General features: G+C 39.1%; 1 protein-coding gene across 2 annotated transcripts in view; it reads right to left on the reverse strand.

The window, feature by feature from the left end:
- Window positions 1-14,593, reverse strand: part of ttyh2 (tweety family member 2) — a 72,288-nt gene that overhangs the window by 8,644 nt on the left and 49,051 nt on the right. For both annotated transcript variants that reach the window (XM_075457303.1, XM_075457302.1), the window contains exons 5-6: window positions 12,818-12,913; window positions 3,098-3,170 (exon numbers count right to left, since the gene is read on the reverse strand). In XM_075457303.1, coding sequence (XP_075313418.1) covers window positions 3,098-3,170; window positions 12,818-12,913 — 169 coding nt within the window. The remainder of the gene's footprint in view (window positions 1-3,097; window positions 3,171-12,817; window positions 12,914-14,593) is intronic.

Here is a 14,593-nt window from a genome sequence, read left to right on the forward strand (position 1 = left end):
CAGCCATCGTTTTAGGGAGGAGAATTTTCACATGCAAAACATTTGGGCTTTGTGATGTCAGCCGGGTCACTTTGTGAAATGAACCCAATGTCAGCACAGTACTTCTCTGACAGTCCAAAACTATCAGAGCCAACTGATGTGGAGAGCTGCAAACATGTAGGAACAACTTTAAATCCAGCACTATATAGAACTGCTGACCTTCCCTGTGTGAACTGCAAACTCCAGCCTTCTAAAAATGATTCAATTAAAACCTTAATGGTCCACTTGTATTTGAATCTTAGTCAAAAATCAGCATTTCTTTTAACATTTACTTAAAAGAATTTAGCATAAAAAGTAATCTGAGCCAAAATTAAATGATAAATTAGATTTCCGTGTACAGCGTTCAGGCTGAAAGAGACAAATCCCTTGTTTCAGTCATGAAAATGTCACCACTCAGTTAACTCTGAGGCTTTTTTTTTTTTTCTTTTATATATAAACGTGAATATAATATTTTTTTGGATTCAGAGACATTGTTGTATGGAAAAAAATATACGTTTCACAATGTGATGTGACTCATAATTCCTGCACTGCCTCTCACCAGAGTGAAGGCACAGTAACTCAAAAAGTGGGAAGAGGAGGATTCACTAAATCATTTAATCTGTTAAGCAATTTCATAGTCTTTGTCTTGGCAGCTTAGGCATGCTCTGGCAAACAAGAACTACAGGAGGAAACAGAAAGCAGGGCAGTCTGTGAGAAAGAGTTGGATCCCGGGCAATTGTGAATTGAAGTTGGGAAGTAATTCAGATTAAATAGAATTTTTATTGCTATTTTTTATATGAAAGAATATATCATCTTTGACATCTTTGACAGATCCTGACAAATGAAACAATCTATGGCCTTGAAACAGTACAGATGCCATTAAAAGTTTGTTATTAAAGTACAACAATCTATTAGAAACATTTTAATAAAAACTATGTATCACTTAATATCTAATCACTTTGCTAAATCAATTGTGTTTTTGTTACACTAGAATTAACCGTTCAAAGTATTTGTTCAGCGGGTCTTTCGGCTTTGGAGAATATTATTATTCATATTATTCATATTACTGCCATAAAAGGCTCGTAGAAGACGAGAATTTTTCGGAGGGTGACAAAGTAAGAAGAAAGAGGAGGAATCGGTGGATGTTTAGCGAGAAGTTTGAAGGTAAACATTTGAGAAATTATGGATTATATATTGTTATGCACTGCAAGAACATGCAAGAACAGCGCGTGAATCAAAGACGTGAAAATGTAAAGCAAGTCAATTGCAGACAAATGCAGAAAGCAAGAAACCAAATACTTGTTGCAAATATCTTACACCCTCTGAGAACCTTAGTGTTTGCAATGTCTTTTTAGCCCACTGAGACAAATCCTTGGGTATCTCTATCAGATAGAAATTCTGCTGAAACACGCCCAAAGTCACCAGAGCCTTGCAGACCAAGTCCCCATAAGCAAACCCAGACATGTACTTTATAACAACTCCAAAAAGCCTTTTTGAACCCCTAAACTTGCTCAATTATTTAAAAACAAACTCTAAACCTTACCCACATTCTGTGAAAGTAGCTGTACCATGGGTATTAAACGCAGGGCTGGAAGATTTGGAATTTCTCGGTCATAGAGATTCAGAAACGCACCAACACAAAAAGAGAACTTGTCACCTTCAAAGGCTATGACTGAGAGCCGTGCAGACCATAAAGAGTCACAAAGCTCACACCACAGATGAATATACACCCCACCCTCACACACACACAGACAAATCTGAGCCACTCGGATCAGTTCAGAGAACACACATACATGAGGACAAGAAAGCTATTTACATATGTAACTGTTGCCTAAAGAGGCAGAGCAGATTGTTCTTGTAATTGCTTTGTTCAAATTGTAGCCATCATGGTGTTTACTCTCAAGCAGAGAGACGTCTGAGAGGACTTTTAACCATTCAATCCAGTCAGGGTCGGCCCGAGCAAAATGCTACAGAACAGACAGCTTTACGCAACAGTTCGATGTAATTGCTATGACTTTTGCAAGAGGACAAAATGTGGGAATGATTCTGCTGTCAGTTTCTGTAAAGTCGTATTATTCATTCCTGAAGAAGTAGAAAAAGTAGAACCTTTTTTCAACCTTTCCTCTACCGCTGGCTGTAAGCAGTAATTCCCATGTGTAAGAAAAAAAAAATGATGTAATGAACAGATTATCATGTACTTTAATTTTCCTCAAAGGACCTCAGAAGGGTCAAACACTCAACTTTTTACTGCAGTAAAAAAAGAACTGATCGGTGAAATGCACTTCTTGATTTTGGTTTTCACTTTGCTTTTCTTTTAGCATGATTTTCACACCCATGCTTCAACATGAAAGCAACGTTTGTTACAGCGCGACAGTCTTACAGATCTGTTGACTATACTGTTCTGTGAACTGAGCGCCGTACGCTGGCGGACTTTTGTTCTGTCAGTCTGTCCCGTGTGTCAAAGCGCTGTTATGACAGGGCTCCAGCAGGGATTTTGGGCGATCGATCCAGCAAACGTCAACTAATCTGGTTGATGAAAAAGAAAGATAAAACCAGAGGCTAACGGATCAGCTGTTTTTCTCTAGATGCTCATTATTAGCAAAGTCACACGTGTAAACAGCCCTCCAGATCAAACGCAACACACGGGTAAAAGCACGTGTCTGAGGCAGGCGAGTCAAACATCCATCATGCTCATTCTTTCACCTTTTGCCATTTTCATCTTGATTCCTCAGCTCAACGCCAATCTAGCACTTTTGTGTTTTTTTTTGTTTGGCTTTGTGACCATGACACTATAGCGCAACACGCTGAAACTGTTCACCTCATCATTATGAGGTGTCAAAAGCTTTGATTAGATTCACTGTATGCTGTTAAAGTCCTTTACTTTGTTGCCACCGTTACAACGAATTACTTGATTCAAAGTTTGAGTTTGGGCCGCTGTTCCTTTGCTGGTCTATACTTAGTGGAGGGCGGTTTGATAGCAGAGATCAAAAGGTACATCAGATATGTGACAGGCCAATATGATCAGAGGGATTTGAAACTGGGCAGAGAGAGTTGGATAGAAGGAAATTAGGCACCCTACCACAGCTGTAGCCAGGTCAGCTCCCAGAGAAGTCCAGCTCAGGACCAGCATCAGCACTCCAAACACCATCATCCTGCAGGCACACAGAGCAACAGCAGTGTTAAAGGGATATTTTATGCACTAATCTATTTAACTGTTAATTACAAAGTAGCTTACAATTAAAGCTTCAGTGAGCCAGGACCTGGTGGCTCATTAAAGCTTGCTATTTATCCAAGAAACCTAATCATTTCACCTCTTCATAGTCACTTCCATCATATCACTTCTACTGATGATTCCATTCTTATTATACATAATTAGAAAAAAAACAAAAAAACGAAACAACTGTTGATGTCATTTAAACTTGGAATTTTTTTGGCCATTTGGTGACATCAAAAACGAGCTGTGAACACAACAGACATATCAACACCTTAGGCTCATCTCATTTGTCCAATTTCAGCCTCCTCGTCTCCTACTTCCTCCGTCCTCCTGCTCGTGACCCAGAAATCCTTCACAGCAAAATATTTTGAAGGATATCTCAAGTCTTAAAAAGCCCCCAGAGGAAAGACGAATGAGGAGAGGAGGTTGGCGTGAGGATCTGTAAGAGGGGATACATCAGAATATCCTTTGCGAAAGGGGGCATGGCTGCATTTTAGATTCAATTAAATTAAATATCTACTTTGTCAGACTACTTTGTAACCGATTCCCTGCTGATCTGACAGATCTAATTTAAATGGGAGGTTGCAACAAAACAATAGTTAGACGATGCAGTTGCGACGTCTAACGTCTAATTAGTTGACAGTTTGAAACAACATTCTGAAGCGAGGGCGTCTTATTGTGGTAAATGCCTCTCACTTCACCTCCACTCTCCTCTCGTCTGTCCTCAACTCCTCTGCTGGTGTCTCTGGCAGGACGGACCAACATGCGATGAGATGAGTGAAGAGGAGGAATCCAGTGGGTGCAGTTTTGGAAATAGGAAAAGGGCCGTGTGAGTTGATCCGGGGAACCTGTCAGTCAACAGTTGCAACTTGAACATTAATTTGCTAGTGACCACATTGTTTTCACTGTTCTGTCTCCTTTATCATACTTTTGCTTTCCACTAAAATATCTCCCATCGGTGCTTTAAATGTTCCGTTCTGACTCCATTTGTCTGGTGTTTGGTGTTGACGTAGTCGAGGCCAAATGGGCTTTTTTGACAAGTCAAATAATGTGCGAAGAGATTCGGTAAAGCACTTCGAGTATCACTTTGAGTTAAAAGAAAATACAAGAAACAAGTTTTGTTTCCTCGAGCTGATGTACACTGATGGACCTCGACATCACCAAGGATACCAAATGTGCACTTATAACAAGTGAGACTTTAGCTCTTTTCTTTATTTACGTGACATATTGTCTAAATGGAACTTAGCTTCTTTGCTTTGTCGAGTTTAAAGTTTGTCATGGCAACTCAGTATTGATTTAAAATAGGGCTGGGCGAGTTAACTCGTTATTATCGCGTTAACGCATTAATTATTTAACGCCGATAAATATTTTATCGCGCATTCACACTTTTTTTTACATTCATTTATTTATTTTTTAATAAAAAAACAAACATTTTGGGGGGCTTTTGTGCCTTTAATGGATAGGAAAGTTCAGAGAGACAGGAAGCAGGGGGCAGAGAGAGAGGGAACAACACGCAGCACAGGGCTGTCCGATGTGGGACTTGAACAGGGGCCAGCTGGAATGAGGACTATAGCCTCTGTACATGGGGCGCCTGCTCAACCCACTATGCCACAAACCCCTGTTTTAACATTTGTTTTATTATTGTAAAAGTCTGTTGCTCACAGGCTTTTATTTTGTAAAAGTCTGTTGCTGTCTGCTGCGGAACCAGAAAAGAAAGTAATCGGCGGATCCACCAAACCTGGAGAAGGGTACGGAACTTTTACTCAGCCATTTTCATTTTAAAGTTCTTCCAGACGGCGGAGTCGACAGAACCAAAGTCATCTGTAAACGCTACCAAGTTGAATTGTCTTCTCAGCGTAGTAGTTCCAGTCTAAAATATCACTTAAAGGCAAAACACACAACTGATAGCAGCAAGTCATTCAAGGAAACAGACAGTGGAGCGAGGCTTCTACATAAAAACTACATAAAAATGCTAAATGTTAAAAGTGTGTTTGCACAACAAATGTTATGGCACTTTCATTCATATGCCAGTACATTTAAAATAAAACTAAATGCTAAAAGCTATTCACTACTTTTGAATTCATTTTTGGATTTTGCGTACAAATGCGATTAATCGCGATTAATCAGGGAAATCATGTGATTAATTAGATTAAACATTTTAATCGTTGCTCAGCTCTAATTTAAAACCTTGCTCCTTGAGTACAGAGATATAATTGACTGAATGTTTTCATAACAAGTCACTCTCTTTTTAATATATCTCATTACTATTTTCAGTTTCTGTACATCGTATATATATATATATATATATATATATATATATATCGTTTGCAATGCTGTTTTTTTGTTTGTCTTTACAGTGTCACAACTTTTTCTGAAAATGATGTAATATAATTGAGATGCGTTGTCAGTATAACATATTTATTGTAGTTTCTATTAGTTGCCTTTTCTGACAGCTTGCTTGGTGGGAGCTTGACGAGATGTACAGCTGACAAAGAGGGTAGAAAATATGAAATTAAAGAAGAATTAAAGAAAGAATTGTTGAATCATTTTGGAAATAAAGAACGACACATTCATAAGCATTTCTGTTCAAAGCACACAGTGTGACCCAGAGGCAAAGAAGAGCTGATCTAATTAGTTTGCCATCAATAGGAAAAAAACATCAGGTCTTGTTTATGTCTTTGGAGTTTTCACTACAGCCTCAATGTAGAGCTGCATCCGAGTGGATTTATGAGCCGAAGTACGAGCATCAGAGCATCTACATCTGATTACAGCCCACTGGGCGGATGGGTGTTCCACCACACCACCCACGAGGATGTAAAAATCTGGTTTTGTTTTACAGTGGGCTCCCACCCTGACACTTTCAATTAATCAGATCAAGTACATGTGACTGTAGGGGGGTTGACAGATTAGAGGGCTTAGGCGTGCATTTCTGCCTGCTGATGTGAAGATGATGAATACCTCTTAAAAGACAACACTGCTCAAATGATGGATCCGCTCTAGTTGAGTGAAATAATCAGACAATCCGATAAGTACCTGCAGATTTTACCACTGAGGCACTTTGCAGATACTACTTCAAGTTTTATTTTTTAATTTAAGCATGTCCACACTAATCATTGATTTGTTCATCTTTGAACACTCTGCTGCTACACAACTAATCCATTTCAAAATAAATTGAGCTCTCAACACTGCACTTGAAAACCACCATGTCTGTACTGCTTTATCTCTTTTTTTTGTATTCCCCTCGGCCCTATCTGAGTCTTTTCATTGCTCTCTGCCTTTAAATTAGTTTTTGGCACTTGTAGTTTGTGTCCTTTCTGTCTGATACTGAGCCCTCAACAGGCCCTCCTACAGAGATAAGAAGAGACAAACACTTCACAGACTGCTTATATTTATTTAAATCAAAAAGCAAAACTGATGCTAAACGTGCCATCTGCCATACTGGTCCAGTGTGCCTATCTGCAGTATCTCACCCTCCTTTCTGACAATATACACCAAGAGCCATGTTAGTTTATTAATGGATTTACTTTCTGATATTTCTTTAACTTGTTCTTTTGTCTTTTTGTCTTGCAAAAGAGTACTTTCACCTTGTGACGCTTCCGGAAATAACTAAAGTGAATTATTCAGCTGGTTACATAATGTTCTAACTCTAAGACTGAAAGGGTTAGGCAGCCAACACATTTTTATGACTGATAGTGAAATCGTTACATCGTTTTCTTTGCACTTTTCTACTTCAATTCCTTACTTTTCGATGGCGTTTTCACCAATGAATGGTTAGGATTAGCCGTTAATGTCAATGTCTATGGGCTTTTGTCCATGGAGCCAGAGATAGCAAAAATTAGCCTGCCAAAGGTGGACTCAAACTCTGCCACCGGCTGGAGAATGGCTGGATAGTTTTCTAGGTCCACATCAGGCCAGATCCGACTGTCATGTTCCATGGTGGGGAGGATCCAAACACAGACTGACAGAATGGAGGCAGTGAACAGGAGCCAAACTTACTGTAAACAAACCAAAGAAGCTGCCCGTGGCAGGAAATCAAAGAAAATAAGCTCAAATAAAACTGTGCACAAGTGATACAAACCAACACAAGACTGAATTTCATAGGAGAGCTTTGATGCAGATCTATCACTGAAACCAGGCAGCATTTCTACAGAGAGAGCTAACGACAAACTAAGGGCAGGAGTGTTAATAGGCCAAAAGAATCCAGATTTACAATGGGAGCTGATAGGAAAGCTTTAATATGAAGGACAAAAATACCTCAAAAATAAAGGACATGAAACAAAACAGAACACCAAACAAGAATTTAACCCTAACCAAGAAAACAGTGCAAGTATAAAATTACACTGTTAGCTCTCCGTGTTATAAAATATATGACTTGGAAGTTACAAAAATGTACATGGTTTTGTCATTATGACACTGGATTTGTGGTGACACTGTGCTGGAAGAGCTCAGGAATTACCCACTGCTTTGTTCAAAAGCCTTAGGCCCAAATGGTTGGGAATCACTGACCTACATGTCTGTCAGGTTGTGCTTATTTGTTTTATTTGGTGACACTGAACTATGTGAGCTGTTTTACACAATTGCTAAAATGAGTGGCCAGGCAAACGGGAGCAACGCCCTCTGATTGCCCCCTCGGTGCCAGCAGGTCACGTCCCACCCAAGCCATTCTGTATTACGCAGCTTAGTGCTCGGGTAGGCAAAGGGGATTCACAGAGATCCACGGAAAAGCAGCGAACGGGGTGTAGACCTAAAGCAAGAGTCCAATAACCAGGGTTGATGATGCAATGCACTCGAGTCACTCTGACTTAAATCACAGGAGGAAAAAGATTCTCCTCTGAACTGAACATGTTATTGCTACCAGTTCATAGAAAAGAAAGCGAGAGCGTATTACGTAAACCATCATTTTACTTTATAATTAAAAGTGAGTGAAACAAAAGAGATGCACCGATGCCAAATGGCTTGTCATGATAATCACATCTTTGTCTGAACTTCTAATAAAGGCTCATGAGCACCATCTCTGAGACCACTAGTGTCCAACTTCAAATGGATCTCATTATATTGCACTTATATGGCTTGAATCTAAGCAATTGCCCACAGACTGTGGCTTGGTCAAAGAGATGGACTGATGGATCGTAGTAAACTGACAAATTGAACTCTGTTTCAAGGCACAACTTTTATGATGATGCAGACCACAGTATAGCTCCCAGAAGTAACTGCATACCCACCGTATTCCTCTAAAGCTTTACGCAATCTCTTCCATGATTGAAGAGCTGCATTTTAATAAATCAACACACTACCTGATCTCTCATTTTGCTTCCTTTTTTTTTTTGTTTTCACTCAAAATCGGTGACCTGGATTTTTAGCTTTTGGACTGGTTACTCGTTGAATATTAAACAACTATGTCTTCTCCATTCATATGTATTCTGCACTTAGTTCACTGTGTTGGAAGGTCATTATTATTGTATACTACTGTATATGCACAAAAGGCAAAGTACACTTCCCCTATGGCACATCATAAATACATGGAGCTGGGTCGAGACAAGGGCAAACCTGCAGGGCTGAAAAATGAAGCCCGTGTGGGACTTCAAAAAGCTGGAGTTCCTGGAGGAGCCAATTGAGGTTGGCCCTAAAAGGAAGTCTGTCCCTGTAGACCCCCGTACTAACATATCCCACATAATGGCAGAAATACAGTCTTGTGCAAAAAAAATCTTTCTTCATTCATGACTGTATGAGAGGAAATTTTTATATATGAAACCCTTATTTAAATAGTTTGAAGGCTTAAAGTTGTACATAGTAAATAGCGAGTTTGCTGTCACATGCATACTGTCCTAAGTTGGATCCATTCCTGGGCCACTGCCTTTGGCTCCAAAAACCCAAGATAGTGACAGCTAAAAGCAACAATTTGGTTGTGTCCACATTTTATGTAGTCCGTGTATGTTTCATTTTTCAGACTTTTGCCTTAACTTACATGTAGAACACGGTATAGGTACTTGTATCAAGTACAGTCATGGTAAATTTTGCACTTACTACCCCCGATCATAAAGTCTGACCACAACTGTTACGCTTACCGACACATTTAGTGAATAATTACAGCTCCTAAAGCCTCTGATCATACGTCAAACACCTGATTGTTTTCAGTGTCAACCGATAATTCAAAAACTTTAACCTAAAGCTGGGAATAATCCAAAAGCATCACAGACATCCCATCACCATCCCATGTCCCATGTTTTTTCTTTGTAATAAATCATTCGACAAAACATCTTTCTTCATTCATATGAACTATCGAACTATCTTGACAATCATTCATTGTTAATTACAAAGCAACAAAGCCAGTCTGGAGGCAGCCCTGTCATGCGAAACACATACGAAGGTTGAAAATTATCCGAAAGACAATGAAAGAGATTAAATTAGGCACATAAATCAATGCCGTTTCCCACTGTGACTGGAGCAAGATCTCTCTGGACCTGTCTGAGTCACGTCTCCTAAAATGACATTTATATATAATCTTTTTTTTTTTACCCCAAATAAGAAGTGAAGCATGCAAACTCCTTCAGACAGCCCAACTTGATTTCGCTCACATGACTCATTTGTCTGACTAGAACACATATCCAAACCCACCCTTTAGATCTCAGAGGCGTACTTAAAATGTCAGAGCTCTACTCATCTTTTCGTCACATGCCTGCGCACACTGCTAACCTGAAAGCTGCTGACTCTACTGCCTTCAGCATTTTAAAAAGCTCCACCCTCCCACAGCATCCTCAATGCACCCTCTCTGAAAGTAGATTCACCACAGGACTCACATTAAGATCTTATCATTGTCGATCAATGCTGAATTGAGCTCAGTGTTTTAGCTTTGATCTATGAACATAAAAGCAAAACACTAATGCAATGAATATTTGACATTTACTGAACTGTGTCATGTAAGTAGACCTGAGTGAAATGTTTTCAAGGCAATATCTTTGTGAGTTGGATTATATTTACTGACGTCTTACCCTTTTTGTGAGAGTAAAAATAGTCTTTTTCAAGAACACAAGCCGACAGGAAATGCTAGGTGTGATCTCTGGGTCCATGAAGCAATGGTTTCTGACACTTAAGGCCAAGGTTCACTTTCTGTGCACCACTTGTGGTTGGCTTTAGGCAAAAGATATCAATATTACTCTAAGGTTAAATATTAATAACGGTAATATGGTCTCTTTTGACTTTTTCAAGATCTATTAGTGGTCTTAATAACCATAAAAAGACAGCAAACATGTCTTGGTTTACATAAAGATTTAAAAAAAAATCTGCTGTCTTTGAACAGTTGGCAAATATGCTTGTAAAAAAATTAATTTGGGTGGTTTTATGCTTCTATAAAAATAGTTTTGGCTGTATTAGAAGAGCCAGAATAGCAGAAGGGAAGAGTGTAGGAGAAGTTCCATCTCTACAAGGATCTGCATGACCCATCAACGGTAGCTTCTCGCTGCGACCTGTGTGTGGGTGGAGTTGTACCATCCAACTCCTCCCACATCCAATTTGCTTATCATGTTCCCTTAGAGGGAGTACCTCAAGCAATAACAAGTGCTTGAGGCTTAATAGGATTATAGAAATGGACTTGAGCGGGGTTCCCTGAAGTCGATCACGAGCATTGCTTTGTTTCTATTCTGTTAATTTGCTCAGGCTTACAGGCTGTTAGACGGTGGTACTGTGGTCATTCAAGGTAACCTGAGCGGCTCTGGCTTTCCCTGTAAAACTGTTTATTACTCTGCATACGAAGCATCAGCTTCAGTTCTTTCTGTAGATTATTGGTCATGACAGCTCTAACGATTTCTGCCACCATGGAAATGATATTCCACTCTCGGCTTTACTTTACTGACACCCCAACACTTGCAACCCATAAAGGTAAGCTTGTAAAAGGGCGAGTGCTCTTTCTGTATGACATTTTAACACCAAATTCCCCCTCTGCTTTCCAACGTACGCACATATTCGTGTGTCTCTTTACCGTATGTCAGTTTTCCGTCACTACCCCGAGGCAGAGGAGGTGAATAAAAAGTTGTTTACTGTGTTGCGGGCATAAAAAATAAAAATTCAAAATGCGAAACTCAGCAACCAAATACTACTACAGGAAAAACAACAGCTTCAAAATGACATCCAGATCAAATCTGCTGACAGCAAAGTTTATGGATGTCGCTCCCCGTTTCACATGTGGGTGTAACTTCGTGTCAAAGCTCTGTCATGGTAACACCCAGTCAGCCAGTTAGAAGCACCAGAAGGAGTTGGTAGGCCTCCAGAGTGTAATTTGCCTCCAACCACTTCCACTCTACTGGAAGAGTGCATCCACTGAGAGGGCGGACACGCTTGACACTGACTCCTCGTTTTTGTGTGTGCGTGTGTGTGCGCAAAGGGGTTGGAGGGTGATGTGGGGGAGGGTTTGTGGTTAGAAAGCAATTTTAGCACAGCTCACACTCTTGACTAAGTAATTTGGAGAGACAGAGGGACGCTCATCTGAATGAATGAAGGTCTCGATGGATTTTATGTCTTGTGAAAGCCCCTTTTAAAACAGTAAGAAGGAAAACAGAAATTAAATCAAACAAATATATGATCCCATTTGTTCCCCTGTCAATAATAAACGATCAAATCAATAAAATATTAAAGTGTAAAACACTTTGAAACAGAAAAGCTAAATAATTAATCACATGCTATACGAGGCTCCAGAGAAGCACAATGTTTATGTCTGTTACAGAATGTAACTCATGTCGAAAGCTGTTTTAAAACAGGTCAAGTGTTAAACTGGAATAACAGTCCTCAGGAAGTAGTATTGTTGATAACATCAAATAGCTTCGCTCCCATCTCTGCGCAACTCTCCAGTCCAATTTGTTGAGCAAAGCTATTGAGATGGCAACACTGAGCGAGTTCAACCCCCAATCCCCCCGCTGGCAACGCTGAAAGGCAAATGGTCAAATATAACAGGGCTAGCCGAGCAGTGTTTGTACACGGATGTGATCCAGGGCTTAGCTGCCTTGTTCGCAGGCAATTTCCCATGGGAAGAGACTGAAAATGTGCACCCAGCTCATGGGAAATCATAACATTTTTGTTAGAAGTGGTCATATCTCTGCTTCCTGTGCTGTACATCATATATAGATAACTAACTTTTATGTCTCTCGGATACACTGGGTCATTTATATCTACTGTTGCAAAAGGGTACCAATGTATGAGAGAATGGAAGAAAATATCCATTTGTTTGGAACTTGGTCATCCGAATATAAAAGCAACAAATATTCATTTGGGAAAAGTTAAATTTGTACCACAATGTTTTTCCTTCTAAGATCTGGTCAAATGGAACTTTTCAACAAAGGAAAAATTAACATGTTTTGCTTTTGTGATGCTCCAAGATAGTTTGACGATCGTCCAATCCACTTCTGTGCCCTGTTTTTGCATCTTAGCATTTGCTACCCGCAGCGCAATGTAATGCAAAACAGACTAATCTCACACGAACATACAGACAGACACACACAAACCACATAAAATGGAACATGTTCCAGCTTTTCAAGTAAACAATAGAAAAGCTTGTCTCTGTATATACACCAGTTTGACAAAACATATTAGACTCACGTGGTGAGCAGCCAGCGGGACTGCTTGGCCAGCCCCAGACAGGCCAGCAGGCAGATGATCAGGTCCAGGATGAGGAGCAGCAGGTATGTGAGCCACCTGCAGACACAGACAAACCCGAAAATTAAACCGTTGCTGGTAAATGCATGTTTTGGCACTGGACGGTCAGATTTGTTCAAGAGAAACTACAGTTTTTATACAATTTTTTTTGTAATTTTGCCCAATGTTCCTACCAGCAATACTGGTTATAACACTGGATTGAACTAGTCAAGTGGTGAATGTATCTGCAGTAACATAAGCTGCACACTTTAATATGTTCAGCCTATTATCTTAACACATAATGTTACAATAGAGGCCTCATTTTGAAAGCTAAGCCCTTAACAATTCACTGTAGAAGGTTCTCATTTCAAACATAAGAAAAGCAAATGTTATCATGATTGACACGTAACAAAGAAAGATATGAACAAAGGAGCAACGCAGGAGATCACACAAGAGTTTTACTAAATGAGCCAACTTTTTGTAAAAATCTTTTTTTTTATTTAAACTTTATTAACAATTATATCCATAACAAAACTGTTTAGCCAGGGGAAGAAAATATATATATATATATATATATATATATATATATATATATATATATATAAGTATAAATGTACAAAGAAACGTATAGAAACATCGTGCATAAAAAAATGCATCACTGTAGAGAAAAACATTATTTAAATAAAACTTTTTCCAAAATAAAGTTTGTTTTTAAAGCCTTAGGCATTTCTAAACCATTGATGTCGGTGCTGTATTGATATAGTTCTTTCAAAAAAAGTGTAAAATTTGGTTTGCTGCCTAAATGAGCTAACTAATATAGTTATTGTGGATTAGCTAGCTAAAGCTAATACAATCTACATGAGCCAGGAACACATTTCGATTGCCAACACTGATGCTCTCTTCGAAATGCCAAGTGCATGTACTTTGGTTTAACATCAACACATATGAAAAAAATATCTTGTGAATTCCAAAAATATCTTGTGAATTTATTGTGGAGTGGTTAATTGGCTACCATTGTCATTTGTATTCTAGTTGGTAATAGTTTGCATTCCGATTATGCTTTAGGGATTTGGAAATTATAAGCAGCAGCTAAACTAATCAGCACTGAACTTGTTTGTGTTTATTGTGTTTATGCATTTGGCAGACGCTTTTATCCAAAGCGGCTTACAGGTAGGGTAAGGGGGTCTTGCCTAATGATCCTACTGGAGGTAGCACTTTCATGCAACTTGTTTTGCTTCTGATAAATAGCCTCTATTAGCAAAGAAAAAAAAAAAGGATTGACAGCATGAATGATTTAAGGAGATCTCTGCCAACCTAAAATGGTAAAAGTTCAAACAGTAAGAAAGCTCAAAGTGACACTGTACACCCGGCAGCCTAAATCTCTAAAAGTCGTCAAAATCACTGAATGAGAAAACAGCAAATTCACACTTTTAAATTTTGCTATGACATCTCAATCTTATATACAATTTAATCAACAACAAAGCATTTGCACTTGCACCTCATTTTGCATGTAAAACTCCTTATTTCGAAGGTAATTACTGAGTACAACATCTTCGAGAAAGCAGCAAAGTGTAAATGAATCTATCTAAAAACTGGAAATACCCAACTACCACTAAAATGAGACTTTTTGTGCATTCGCAGTAAAGCTCTTTGCTTTAACCGCCTGTTTGACAAGATGGATTTTCAGATTCACCCTTAAACACAACTGAGCAGCGCTGCCCTCCCATTGCCAAACAACAT

Source organism: Odontesthes bonariensis, chromosome 23, assembly GCF_027942865.1.
Source record: "Odontesthes bonariensis isolate fOdoBon6 chromosome 23, fOdoBon6.hap1, whole genome shotgun sequence".
Taxonomy (NCBI): domain Eukaryota; kingdom Metazoa; phylum Chordata; class Actinopteri; order Atheriniformes; family Atherinopsidae; genus Odontesthes; species Odontesthes bonariensis.